Source organism: Heptranchias perlo, chromosome 18 (assembly GCF_035084215.1).
Source record: "Heptranchias perlo isolate sHepPer1 chromosome 18, sHepPer1.hap1, whole genome shotgun sequence".
Classification (NCBI taxonomy): domain Eukaryota; kingdom Metazoa; phylum Chordata; class Chondrichthyes; order Hexanchiformes; family Hexanchidae; genus Heptranchias; species Heptranchias perlo.
In genome coordinates this window covers 6,705,026-6,718,111 of record NC_090342.1, presented here as the reverse complement: position 1 = coordinate 6,718,111, position 13,086 = coordinate 6,705,026, and the positions used below count along the sequence as shown (strand labels likewise).

The following is a 13,086-nucleotide window of genomic DNA, read 5'->3' as shown; positions in this document are numbered from 1 at the left end:
TCAAGCGGCACTTACTCACCAATAACCTGCTCACTGATGCTCAGTTTGGGTTCCGCCAGGACCACTCGGCTCCAGGCCTCATTACAGCCTTGGTCCAAACATGGACAAAAGAGCTGAATTCCAGAGGTGAGGTGACAGTGACTGCCCTTGACATCAAGGCAGCATTTGATCGAGTGTGGCACCAAGGAGCCCTAGTAAAATTGAAGTCAATGGGAATCAGGGGGAAAACTCTTCAGTGGCTGGAGTCATACCTAGCACAAAGGAAGATGGTAGTGGTTGTTGGAGGCCAGTCATCTCAGCCCCAGGACATTGCTGCAGGAGTTCCTCAAGGCAGTGTCCTGGGCCCAACCATCTTCAGCTGCTTCATCAATGACCTTCCCTCCATCATAAGGTCAGAAATGGGGATGTTCGCTGATGATTGCACAGTGTACAGTTCCATTCGCAACCCCTCAAATAATGAAGCAGTCTGTGCCCGCACGCAAGACCTGGACAACATCCAGGCTTGGGCTCATAAGTGGCAAGTAACATTCGCGCCAGATAAGTGCCAGGCAATGACCATCTCCAACAAGAGAGTCTAACCACCTCCCCTTGACATTCAACGGCATTACCATTGCCGAATTTCCCCACCATTAACATCCTGGGGGTCACCATTGACCAGAAACTTAACTGGACCAGCCATATTGTGGCTACGAGAGCAGGTCAGAGGCTGGGTATTCTGTGGCTAGTGACTCACCTCCTGACTCCCCAAAGCCTTTCCACCATCTACAAGGCACAAGTCAGGAGTGTGATGGAATACTCGCCACTTGCTTGGGTGAGTGCAGCTCCAACAACACTCAAGAAGCTCGACACCATCCAAGATAAAGCAGCCCGCTTGATTGGCACCCCATCCACCACCCTAAACATTCACTCCCTTCACCACCGGCGCACAGTGGCTGCAGTGTGTACCATCCACAGGATGCACTGCAGCAACTTGCCAAGGCTTCTTTGACAGCACCTCCCAAACCCACGACCCCTACCACCTAGAAGGACACGAGCAGCAGGCACATGGGAACAACACCACCTGCACGTTCCCCTCCAAGTCACACACCATCCCAACTTGGAAATATAGCGCCGTTCCTTCATCGTCGCTGGGTCAAAATCCTGGAACTCCCTTCCTAACAGCACCGTGGGAGAACAGTCACCACACGGACTGCAGCGGTTCAAGGCGGCGGCTCACCACCACCTTCTCAAGGGCAATTAGGGATAGGCAATAAATGCCGGCCTCGCCAGCGACGCCCACATCCCATGAACGAATAAAAGAAGTTTAACATCACTTCTCTGCTTTTCAATTCTATCCCTCTAGAAATGAATTCATGCTTCATTTGCCTTTTTTATGGCCTTATTAACCTGCGTCACCACTTCTCAATTAAAACTAGGGATTCGTGGTCAGTCCAGTTGAGCCACTCACTACTTCAACCAATGCAACCATTGGGAGCTTATGAAAATGTCAAGTTTTGTTTTTCCCCCCACAGTGATGCAAGGAAAAATAAACAAGTAAACGTCTCAGTTTCATGAAAGCCAATGCCATCTGCCACTGTTTTGCAAACTGTACTGTTAAACTTTTCTGTCCATTCTAAAACATACAATGTATATCAGAAAACATGGATTTAGTATGCAAGGTTGTTTTCCCAACTCAAACCTGCGTATTAATTCAGCTTTCATTTGTTTCAGAATTGAGCAAAAAAGGCACTTTGTTTTGATAAGAGGGCCTCCATGTGCTCCAGAAACACTCAAGTTTGCATTATTTGGGCCTTATTGGTTTAATTTAGCTTTAACAATTTTTTTTAAACAAAGCACTACTGAATTATATAGACACACTATATATATTTATTACAAGTCTTCTTGTGCACATCATAATTCCTATCACACTTCATCCTTCCTCTCGATAAGTACATAGACATATACACTTCACTTCTCTTAGCCTTTCAATCATGTTACATTTCTCTTAACCGCTGGCACAATTGTACTTCTATTATAGTACTATTTTGATCTATTCGTTATTTTGTCTTCCTCTTCCTTCAACTCCATTTTCTTGGTTGCCTTTCAGTATTCCAACACACCCACAGAACGATTCTTACCTTACAGACTTAGTTTCTAAACAATAAAAAAAGGCTGTCTTGCTCAAAGTGACTTCCAAGACAAATTCACATCAAGCAGACTCCTCAAAAATAGCATTTCTGATTCAGCACACCAGACTCACTATCTGCTTCAAAATTTAATACTTTTGCAGGACAATTTTATACTTTTTACACAACCAAACAGGTTGACTGAACAGCTCACTGATTTTATTCAGCTTGTTTCCAGAAGCACATTATGGTGAGTCACATTTTAACCTTGTAATTTTAATTTTTTTTTCAATAAAGTCTAAAACAAAATATAAATGCTCTGTTCCATTTTGAAATCATAAGAGGTGCATGTGTGATTTCAATTTTGTTTGAAGAACATATGCTCGATTATTTATTAATTATTGATGTTTTCCAACTGCTTCAATTTCAATCTACCAACTCCTTGGAAGAATTTTGTAGCAAGGTGTGTTTAAAAAAATACATAAAAAGGGCAAATAATGACATTTATCTGTGCTGACTGGCACTAACATTCAGGTACTCTGACCTCAATTTCTCTCATTTTTAAAAATATCTTGAAACTTCAAACTAATCCAAAAGATGATGTTGAATAGACCAGTTTAGAACAAATACAGAATAATGAATACCCATGAAATGATTAAAAGGCGATTGTGTCATATGGGTGCCCATCACAAGAGCTAAATTTTAGCTGTCCATAAACATCACCTAAATCCTAAAATGAGATCTCTGCCTTGTAATCATTTCTACTTAACATTTTTGTTTAAAAAGACATGGTGGAGAGTTGCTGGGTGGTTTCATTACATTTTGCATTTTCTTCCACCTCCCCCAACAGGTATTATGGGAGACAGAAGCAAGCGCAATCCGTGTTCATGATAACCAGGCTCGGACTGGAGAATTATCCCACATGTCGCCGAGCGGGTCCAGGGAAATTGCAAACACACTGGGCAACCATTTTTGAGTTTTCAGTTTTTGTACTGTAATGCTGAAACAAACACCAATCATAGAAAGGTTACAGCACGGAAGGAGGCCCTTCGGCCCATCAAGTCTGTGCCGTCTCTACGCATGAGCAATCCAGCTAGTCCCACTCCCCCGCCCTATCCCCGTTGCCCTGCACATTTTTTCCTTTCAAGTACTTATCCAGTTCCCTTTTGAAGGCCATGATCGAATCTGCTTCCACCACTCCCTCGAGCAGTGCATTCCAGATCCCAACCACTCATTGCGTAAAAATTTTTTTCCCCATCTCACCTTTGGTCCTTTTGCCAATCACCTTAAATCTACGCCCTCTGGTTCTTGACCCTTCCGCCAATGGGAACAGTTTCTCTCCATCTACCCTGTCTAGACCCTTCATGATTTTGAATACCTCTATCAAATCTCCTCTCAACCTTCCCTGTTCCAAGTAGAACAAAGAAACATAGAAAATAGGAGCAGCAATAGGCCATTCGGTCCTTTGAGCCTGCTCCGCCATTCAATATGATCATGGCTGATCCTCTATCTCAATACTATATTCCTGCTCTCTCCCCATACCCCATGATGCCTTTTGTGTCTAGAAATCTATCTTGCTCCTTCTTAAATATATTCAGTGACTTGGCCTCCACAGCCTTCTGTGGTGGTGAATTCCACAGGTTCACCACCCTTAGTGAAGAAATTTCTCCTCATCTCAGTCCTAAATGGCCTACCCCGTATCCTGAGACTGTGACCCCTTGTTCTCAACCCCCCAGCCAGGGGAAACATCCCCCCTGCATCCAGTCTGACAGAATTTTATACGTTTCAATGAGATCACCTCTCATTCTTCTAAACTCGAGTGAATACAGGCCGAGTCGGCCCAATCTCACCTCATACGAAAGTCCTGCCATCCCAGGAATTAGTCTGGTGAACCTTCGCTGCACTCCCTCTATGGCAACTATATCCTTTCTTAAGTAAGGAGACCAAAACTGCACACAATACTCCAGGTGTGGTCTCACCAAGGTCCTGTATAACTGCAGTAAGACTTCCGTGCTCCTGTACTCAAATCCTCTTGCAATGAAGGCCAACATACCATTTGCCTTCTTAACTGCTTGCTGCACCTACATGTTTGCTTTCAGTGACTGGTGTACAAGGACACTCAGGTCCCAATCTATCACCATTTAAATAATAGTCTGCCTTTCTGTTTCTCCTTCCCAAGTGGATAACTTCACATTTATCCACATTATACTGCATCTGCCATGTATTTGCCCACTCACTCAACTTGTCTAAATCGCCTTGAAGCCTCTTTGCATCCTCCTCACAACTCACAATCTCACCGAGTTTTGAGTCATCAGCAAACTTGGAAATATTACATTTGGTTCCCTCATCCAAATCATTGATATATATTATGAAGTTGGGGCCCAAGCACTGATCCCTGCGGTACCCCACTAGTCACCACCTGCCACCCGGAAAAAGACCCATTTATTACTACTCTCCGTTTCCTGTCTGTTAACCAATTTTCAATCCATGCCAGTATATTACCCCCAATCCCATGTGCTTTAATTTTGCACACTAACCTCTTATGTGGGACTTTATCAAATGCCTTCTGAAAATCCAAATAAACCACATCCACTGGTTCTCCCTGACCTATTCTACCAGTTACATCCTCAAAAAAAACTCCAGTAGGTTTGTCAAACACGATTTCCCTTTCATAAATCCATGTTGGCTTTGTCTAATCCCGTTGATATTTTCTAAGCGTCCTGTTATCACTTTCTTTATAATAGACTCCAGCATTTTCCCAACTACTGATGTTAATTTAAGCGGTCTGTAGTTCCCTGTTTTCTCTCTCCCTCCTTTTTTAAATAGTGGGGTTACATTTGCCCCCTCCAGTCTGCAGGAACTGTTCCATAATCTATAGAATTTTGGAAGATGACAACCAATGCATCCACTATTTCCATGGCTACCTCTTTTAGTACTCTGGGATGCAGATTATCAGGCCCTGGGGATTTATCGGCTTTCAGTCCCATGAATTTATCCAGCACTATTTTTTTTTAAACTAATACTAATTTCCTTCAATTCCTCCTTCTCATTGCACCCTTGGTTCCCTAGCATTTCTGGGAAGTTATTTGTGTCCTCTTCCGTGAAGATAGGACCAAAGTATTTGTTTAATTGCTCTGCCATTTCCTTGTTCCCCATTATAAATTCTCCTGTTTCTGACTATAAGGGATCTACATTTGTCTTCACTAATCTTTTTCTTTTTACATACTTGTAGAAGCTTTTACAATCCGCTTTTATGTTCCTTGCAAGTTTACTCTCACTCTATTTTTCCCCTCTTAATCAATCTCTTGGTCCTTTTTTGCTGAATTCTAAACTGCTTCCAATCCTCAGGCTCGCTACTTTTTCTGGCAACTTTGTGTGACTTCTCTTTGGATCTAATACTATCCTTAATTTCTTTTATTGGCCATGTTTGGGCCGTTTTTCCTTTTGTGTTTTTGTGCCAAAAAGGAATGTATAACTGTTGCAATTCATGCATTCGTTCCTTAAATGTTAGCCATTGTACATCCACCGTCATGCCTTTTAATGAAGCTCCCCAATCTATCATAGCCAACTCACTCCTTATACCTTCGTAGTTTCCTTTGTTTAGATTTAGGACCCTAGTTTCGGATTGGACTACTTCACTTTCCATCTTAATGAAGAATTCTATCATGTTATAGTCACTCTTCCCTAAAGGATCCCGCACAACAAGATTATTAATTAACCCCTTCTCATTGCACAATACCCAATCTAGGATAGTCTGTTCTCTAGTTGGCTCAACGTACTGGTCTAAAAAGCAAGCTCATACACACTCCAGGAATTCATCCTCCACAGTATTATTGCTAATTTGGTTTGGCCAGTCTATATGTAGATTAAAGTCACCCACGATTACTGTAGTACCCTTGTTACATAGAGTCATAGAAGTTAAAACATGGAAACAGGCCCTTCGGCCCAACATGTCCATGTCGCCCAGTTTATACCACTAAGCTAGTCCCAGTTGCCTGCATTTGGCCCATATCCCCCTCTACCCATCTTACCCATGTAACTGTCCAAATGCTTTTTAAAAGACAAAATTGTACCCGCCTCTACTACTGCCTCTGGCAGCTCGTTCCATACACTCACCACCCTTTGAGTGAAAAAATTGCCCCTCTGGACCCTTTTGTATCTCTCCCCTCTCACCTTAAATCTATGTCCCCTCGTTATAGACTCCCCTACCTTTGGGAAAAGATTTTGACTATCAACCTTATCTATGCCCCTCATTATTTTATAGACTTCTAAGATCACCCCTTAACCTCCAACTCTCCAGGGAAAAAAGTCCCAGTCTGTCTAACCTCTCCCTATAAGTCAAACCATCAAGTCCCGGTAGCATCCTAGTAAATCTTTTCTGCACTCTTTCTAGTTTAATAATATCCTTTCTATAATAGGGTGACCAGAACTGTACACAGTATTCCAAGTGTGGCCTTACTAATGTCTTGTACAACTTCAACAAGACATCCCAACTCCTGTATTCAATGTTCTGACCAATGAAACCAAGCATGCTGAATGCCTTCTTCACCACCCTATCCACCTGTGACTCCACTTTCAAGGAGCTATGAACCTGTACTCCTAGATCTCTTTGCTCTATAGCTCTCCCCAACGCTCTACCATTAACGGAGTAGGTCCTGGCCCGATTCGATCTACCAAAATGCATCACCTCACATTTATCTAAATTAAACTCCATCTGCCATTCATCGGCCCACTGGCCCAATTTATCAAGATCCCGTTGCAATCCTAGATAACCTTCTTCACTGTCCACAATGCCACCAATCTTGGTGTCATCTGCAAACTTACTAACCATGCCTCCTAAATTCTCATCCAAATCATTAATATAAATAACAAATAACAGCAAACCCAGCACCGATCCCTGAGGCACACCGCTGGTCACGGGCCTCCAGTTTGAAAAACAACCCTCTACAACCACCCTCTGTCTTCTGCCGTCAATCCAATTTTGTATCCAATTGGCTACCTCACCTTGGATCCCGTGAGATCTAACCTTATGTAACAACCTACCATGCGGTACCTCGTCAAAGGCTTTGCTAAAATCCATGTAGACCACGTCTACTGCACAGCCCTCATCTATCTTTTTGGTTACCCCTTCAAAAAACTCAATCAAATTCGTGAGACATGATTTTCCTCTCACAAAACCATGCTGACTGTTCCTAATCAGTCCCTGCCTCTCCAAATGCCCGTATATCCTGTCTCTCAGAATACCCTCTAACAACTTATCCACTACAGATGTCAGGCTCACCGGTCTGTAGTTCCCAGGCTTTTCCCTGCCGCCCTTCTTAAACAAAGGCACAACATTTGCTACCCTCCAATCTTCAGGTACCTCACCTGTAGCTGTCGACGATTCAAATATCTCTGCTAGGGGACCCGCAATTTCCTCCCTAACCTCCCATAACGTCCTGGGATACATTTCATCAGGTCCCGGAGATTTAGCTACCTTGATGCGCGTTAAGATTTCCAGCACCTCCCTCTCTGTAATATGTACACTCCTCAAAACATCACTATTTATTTCCCCAAGTTCCCTAACATCCATGCATCTCTAACTTCCTGTTTGATGCCATCCCCTACATTACCACTACTGTTTGGAGGCCTATAGACAACTCCCACCAGTGTTTTCTGCCCCTTGGTGCTTCTTAACTCCACCCAGACTGATTCTACATCTTGATTTTCTGAGCCAAGATCCTCTCTCACTATTGCTCTGATTTCATCCTTTACTAATAACGCCACCCCACCTCCTTTTCCTTTTTACCAGTGCTACAATAATGGAAAAAAAAGGTGCTCAGCACGTTAGCAATAGCTTTTTTCTGAAATATCAACGAAGAACTATTAAAATATGCATATAAAATGATTTTTGAGAGAATGCTTAAATACTGCTCGTCACATCCTTCCTCCGCACCAAACCCAGTCTTTTTTACTCGATTTTCCATTTGACCCTTTTTAAAAGAAAACACAAAACTTGACATCCCTTTCCTAGCTTATTTCCAAATTTAAAAATCAGCAATAAAAACTTGCCTTCTTTCTTCCTCCTCCTAGCTCCCACAATAAATTTTGATGGTGGTAGCAACTTCATAAATACTATTTTCATTGGTTGAAAATAGGCTGGAAAAGTTTTTTCTTTCCAACCAATCCGAAAGCCAGATTGGTCACAGATCAATCTTTGATGCATTTTTCCACATCAAATGCACAGTAGGCTCTGCTGGCGAGCAGCAAGACAAGTTAACTTGTCCTGACTGTTGGGAGGGTTAGTGACAACAATAATCACAAGTTTTTCCTCAATTCCCAAAATAAACAGACAAGTTATATATTAAATGTTACACCCTAGATCAGGAAGTTTGATTATGCCTCTTGTACAATCATTAAGCGAAATGTGCAATAAACATTATTTCAGCAGGAATAATTTGAAGGCAAGAATTAATCTATAGGCGGGATTCCCCCACCTCTACTTTAATCATTTTGATGCATTTTGTGAATTATAAACTGCAAGAAGAAAATTCCTAAACCAACATTTTCAAGGTTGACAGGTAACAAATTTTGCATCATTAATATTTTCTCTTCTGAATTAAATCAGGGCACCTAAATATTTAAAATGTCCTTTTAATACTTAATATTGCCCAACAGATGTATTGATAATGTTTGCAGCTTAAGGGGTTCCTGCACCTTTCACGGCCAGCAAAAAAAGTTTTCAGAACTTTTTTTTAAACTACAGATCTACAGCTTGCACTCAAGAGGGCGCCAGAGAACTGCAAATAAGCTTCTATGGTTTCCAGCCTTCCAATCTCCAGCTCCTTCTGTCAGTTCTCATCCTCTGATCATATCCACACTCTCCCGGTTTTACCACTTTTGTGTTACTTTCAAGCTGGAGGGTTTGGCTTCTGTGAACACATTTTCTCTGCTTTCAGAGTAGAAGCAGGAACCATGCAAAACAAACCATGCAAATGGTGAATAATCTTGTGAAAACTAACAAGGATAAGTGAAAAAAATTCACCACCAAAACCTGCACAATTTAGGAAAAGAAATGCAAATTGGGAAGACTTGCATCCCTCCAGAACGTCCATTCACTCACCAACAATGCCCTGGTCATCCACGGCCTAGAAATAACACGCAAACAGGACATTTGGTCCAACCAGCCTACGTTGGCATTCACCCTCCACGCGACTAAATACTTCTAATCACATTCACCCACTCTGTTCCCGCATTCCTTCAGCCCCTTTTCCTTCATCCACATATCCAATGCAATCTTGAATGTTGACAGTTTCTACCTCAACCACTAACCCTGGAAGTGAATTCTTTAGCCTCACAACTGTGTATGGAGGTTTTTCCTGCCCTGCAGCACTTAACACAACAAATGCAGAACATATTTTCTGAGGAGTTAAACGAACTGAGGAACCAAAATGTGTGTGCAGCTTTTATGGAAAGATGATAATTTTGGATCAGTCCTACCTCGTCACCCGGAATCGGCATGCGCTGAATTAAAAAATGTCGCCCACCATCTGTCTTTCCCAGATCATACATCCAGTAGTGCGTAGACAATACAAAATAAATTACAGAAGTTCAGTTGCATGAAAGGATAGCAGGTCAAACAGCAAGCAAGAGGATGTCACTGCTACATTTTTCTTTTCTGCTTCTTTACACTTCCATCTGTCACATGGATTTTGCCAAGCAAGATTCACAACCCAATTCACTCACTGACACTTCCAGAAGCACAAATTTTACTGTGTGTGAACAAGTGCCCTGCAGCAAATGAAGGACTTGAAACATCTAGCATAGAATGGTCCAAATAAATTACATCTATATGTAACACTATACCAGTCTGAAAATAAATTCAAATCCTCAAATAATTAATCCCAATTATGTATCATATTTGTACATGAATTTTTTGGTTTGTGATTTTGGGTGGAAGGGATATAGGGAAATTAAAAATGAAGTCCTGCCTGTACCATGTTTGCTGCACTAGCTGATAACTAACATCCATTAAAATACATTGCACCAGTGTAAATGCCAGTGCAATGCTGAACACAATGTTTAGGTTGGAATATTATTTTACAGTAATATTCCCATTCATGCACCATAACATCAAAACATTTCAGACTTTTTTTTAGGTGGACTGAGTATTTTGTGTGGACAAAATGTAATCATTCAATACTTTTCAGCAGTAGTTTCGAAGTCAAGGCACATTGTCCTCCTCCCATGGTGCAGTTTCCATTTCACCTGCTTCTAATTTGCCAGCTGCAAAAATAAATACAATGGAAACTTACACCACAAAAAAACCCAGCAATACTCCCCAGAAGTGGTTTCACAAAATGAAAGTCACTTACTTGATAATCCTTGTAAGTCTCTGATCTCTCCATGATGCTGTTGGTGCATTGCAACATACACATTAGCAGCAGCAAAGTCCACCAGAGGGAAAGTAAGAAGGGATAATGCATGAAGAAGAAACATAGGAGGAGGGAAGACAACAAAGTAAAATGGGTTAGCACAGTCATGCAATCTGCGGGATGCATAAAACTTTTCAAGCAAAAATGTTATCTAGTTTGTTAGGTCAAACATATAAATACTCCTAAGAAAGCTTACAAGTGACAAATCAGTTTCTAAATCGGTCAAGAAATCTACCACTTGGAGAGCTGGATTTAGAGTAAAAGCCAGAGGTCAGTCATCCAGAATCTAAATTAAAAATGGCACTGACATAAAAGCAGTTGTACTTGATTAAATACTCATCTTGGTTTTACATTATTTAATGAATGTCTTAGATACAAATCAGACTATAAACACAACAAAGTGCAGACCTTACTTACTCAAAAACCCTTACTACGGTAATGTACAATTTAGCACAAAATGGTTAAAAGGTTCCAGTGGAAATTCTCAATTAAATCAATATCCATTAGTCTCACTTAAAAACAAGAGAGAATCAGACTGCGTACTCTATTCCACCAAGACATCAGCTGTGGAGGCCAAATCCATGACCTTAGAGGAAGGAGGAGGAGTTTAACAAAATTAACACTAATGCCCTTTTGTTACTTCTGACAAAAATGAAAAAAAAATGGCACAGATATACTAAACACATCAGATTTTTTTTTTAAGTGAATCTGTGCCCCTGCTAAACATCAGGAATGGTTTTTGCTCTGATTGCTCTGACAGTTGATTATCCTGGAACTCTATTCAGTTGGTCTTGTACAGTAGCAAAAGGCTACAGTTGGGGGTGTAATTTTCCGTGCACTTGCAACCCGAGACACTTGTAATTAGGGTGTAGAGCAAATAACCAATGTAAAAGATAGAGGAAACTCGGGCGCAAGTGTGTTACGCATGTACTTATGCCACTCCCAAATTTCCTTGCTCTTTTATGCCCAGCTATCGATCCCTACACCCAAACACATCTCGGCTCATTATAATGGCTCTGCCTCCAGGACAAAGAGCCATACACATGCATTTCCAGCAATAACGGTGGTTCAAAACGGATGTAAAATTAAGCCCAGGCTTTTAAGAGCTACAGGAAAGAGTCATTTTTCTGATGTTTTATTGCGTTTTAAAGGGGTTTTCCCCTTATTTGTCCTCAGAGGCCTGCAATGTATTTTCTGTTTCTTTGAACGCATTTTTATGGGATAAATTACATGAAAATTGAAAAGCTTCCATGATTGCATGTTCTTAAACATGCTGTGCATAATATGTACGGATGATAGATGGCTTGAAATTTAATTTTCATACTCAAGTTGGACTCCAGTTGTTTATGCTGACGCCCGTTTATACGATTCAGCGTACGTTAATCAGATTGGCAGGAAAATTGGGTGTAAATGGTCATTGGCAAAATTTTCGGGTGTAATGTCCCGATTACGTCCCCACAGGAAATTCCAACGCTCCCATTGCTACTTTAAAATCAGACATAGCCCAGCAAGACAGATGTAGCGAAAGGAGGTTTAAAAATCAGCAGTGAGAAAGCAGAATTGCCACTTGTTATCACAGTACTGGAGGGGCAAAGCAACAGTTGATGGGGACGTACTGGCTGAAACAACAAAGACAAAGACCTACTTGTATAATTCAAACTGAAATAAAATGGGACGAGTGCCCTTCCAGCATTTGAAGTTTTTTAAAAAAATTATTTTAATATTTCTTGTTTATCCTCATGTTCAACTCCATACAGGTACTGTAGGATTTTAACTTCCTCATGGAATATTTAATTGCTGATGCGCAAGAATTCTCTCCATGCTTTTAAGTTATATTCACTTCCATTGCCCTGGGTTAGCCTGATTCCTATGACATACAAATTACAGGTTTCCACCCATGTCTCCAGTTCAACTGCTTCATTTTGAATACTTCTGGCATTCAAGTACATGCATCTAAATTTAGTCTTTGTCCCCATAAACTTACCTATTTGTTTGTCTTACTGTGCGAGTATTTCAATAAGCTTGTGATGCTGCTATCTTACCCCTATCTTTTCATAATCTAGTTCTATTTCTCTGTACAGTCCAGACCCCAGCCTCTCATCTCCCTTTAAATGGTGTCAGATAGTTGCTGATGATCAAAGGAAAAAACTAAAGGAGGGAATCTAGAACAAGATCCTGCAAAACATGACCTAAAAAAAAACATGGTTTGTGAAGCTCTCCATGAGAAAAATTGGGGAAAAAAAAAGTGGCCACTTAAAAGGGCAATTCCCCAGATGAATTTACCCTGTGGATTGACAGGTCCACATTACACACAGTGGCTGAACCAATCAGGAATAATCACAGAAAACCCAGTGTTCATTTCACAAAAGGATTCCAGCTCTGCCTCTCATTCACTGTCTTAACTCCTACCCTCCCTCACCCATCCCTAAAGCTTGAAAACTAGAAAGATTCAGCTCTTTAAACTTCATGAGCTAGAAGATTGATGGGTGCAAAAAGCATGTTCCCAGATTGGTCTAAATCCAGCAATCAGGGAGGAGCCTTTTCTAGTCCTCCAGGCCCTGGAAGTT

At 41.3% G+C, this 13,086-nt stretch overlaps 1 protein-coding gene across 7 annotated transcripts in view; it reads right to left on the bottom strand.

Moving 5' to 3' along the window:
* Nucleotides 1-13,086, bottom strand: part of osbpl8 (oxysterol binding protein-like 8) — a 122,355-nt gene that overhangs the window by 95,744 nt on the left and 13,525 nt on the right. For 4 of the 7 annotated variants that reach the window (XR_010966170.1, XM_067999287.1, XM_067999289.1 and 1 more), the window contains exon 2: nucleotides 10,460-10,496. The exons of 2 other annotated variants lie outside the window; for them this stretch is intronic. Coding sequence is in view for 3 of the 5 variants with exons in the window: in XM_067999287.1 (XP_067855388.1) it covers nucleotides 10,460-10,496 (37 nt within the window). In the remaining 2 variants the exon portion in view is untranslated. Of the gene's footprint in view, nucleotides 1-9,584; nucleotides 9,929-10,459; nucleotides 10,497-13,086 lie in introns of those variants that run through there. One more of the 7 variants, XM_067999291.1, reaches the window with a different exon arrangement.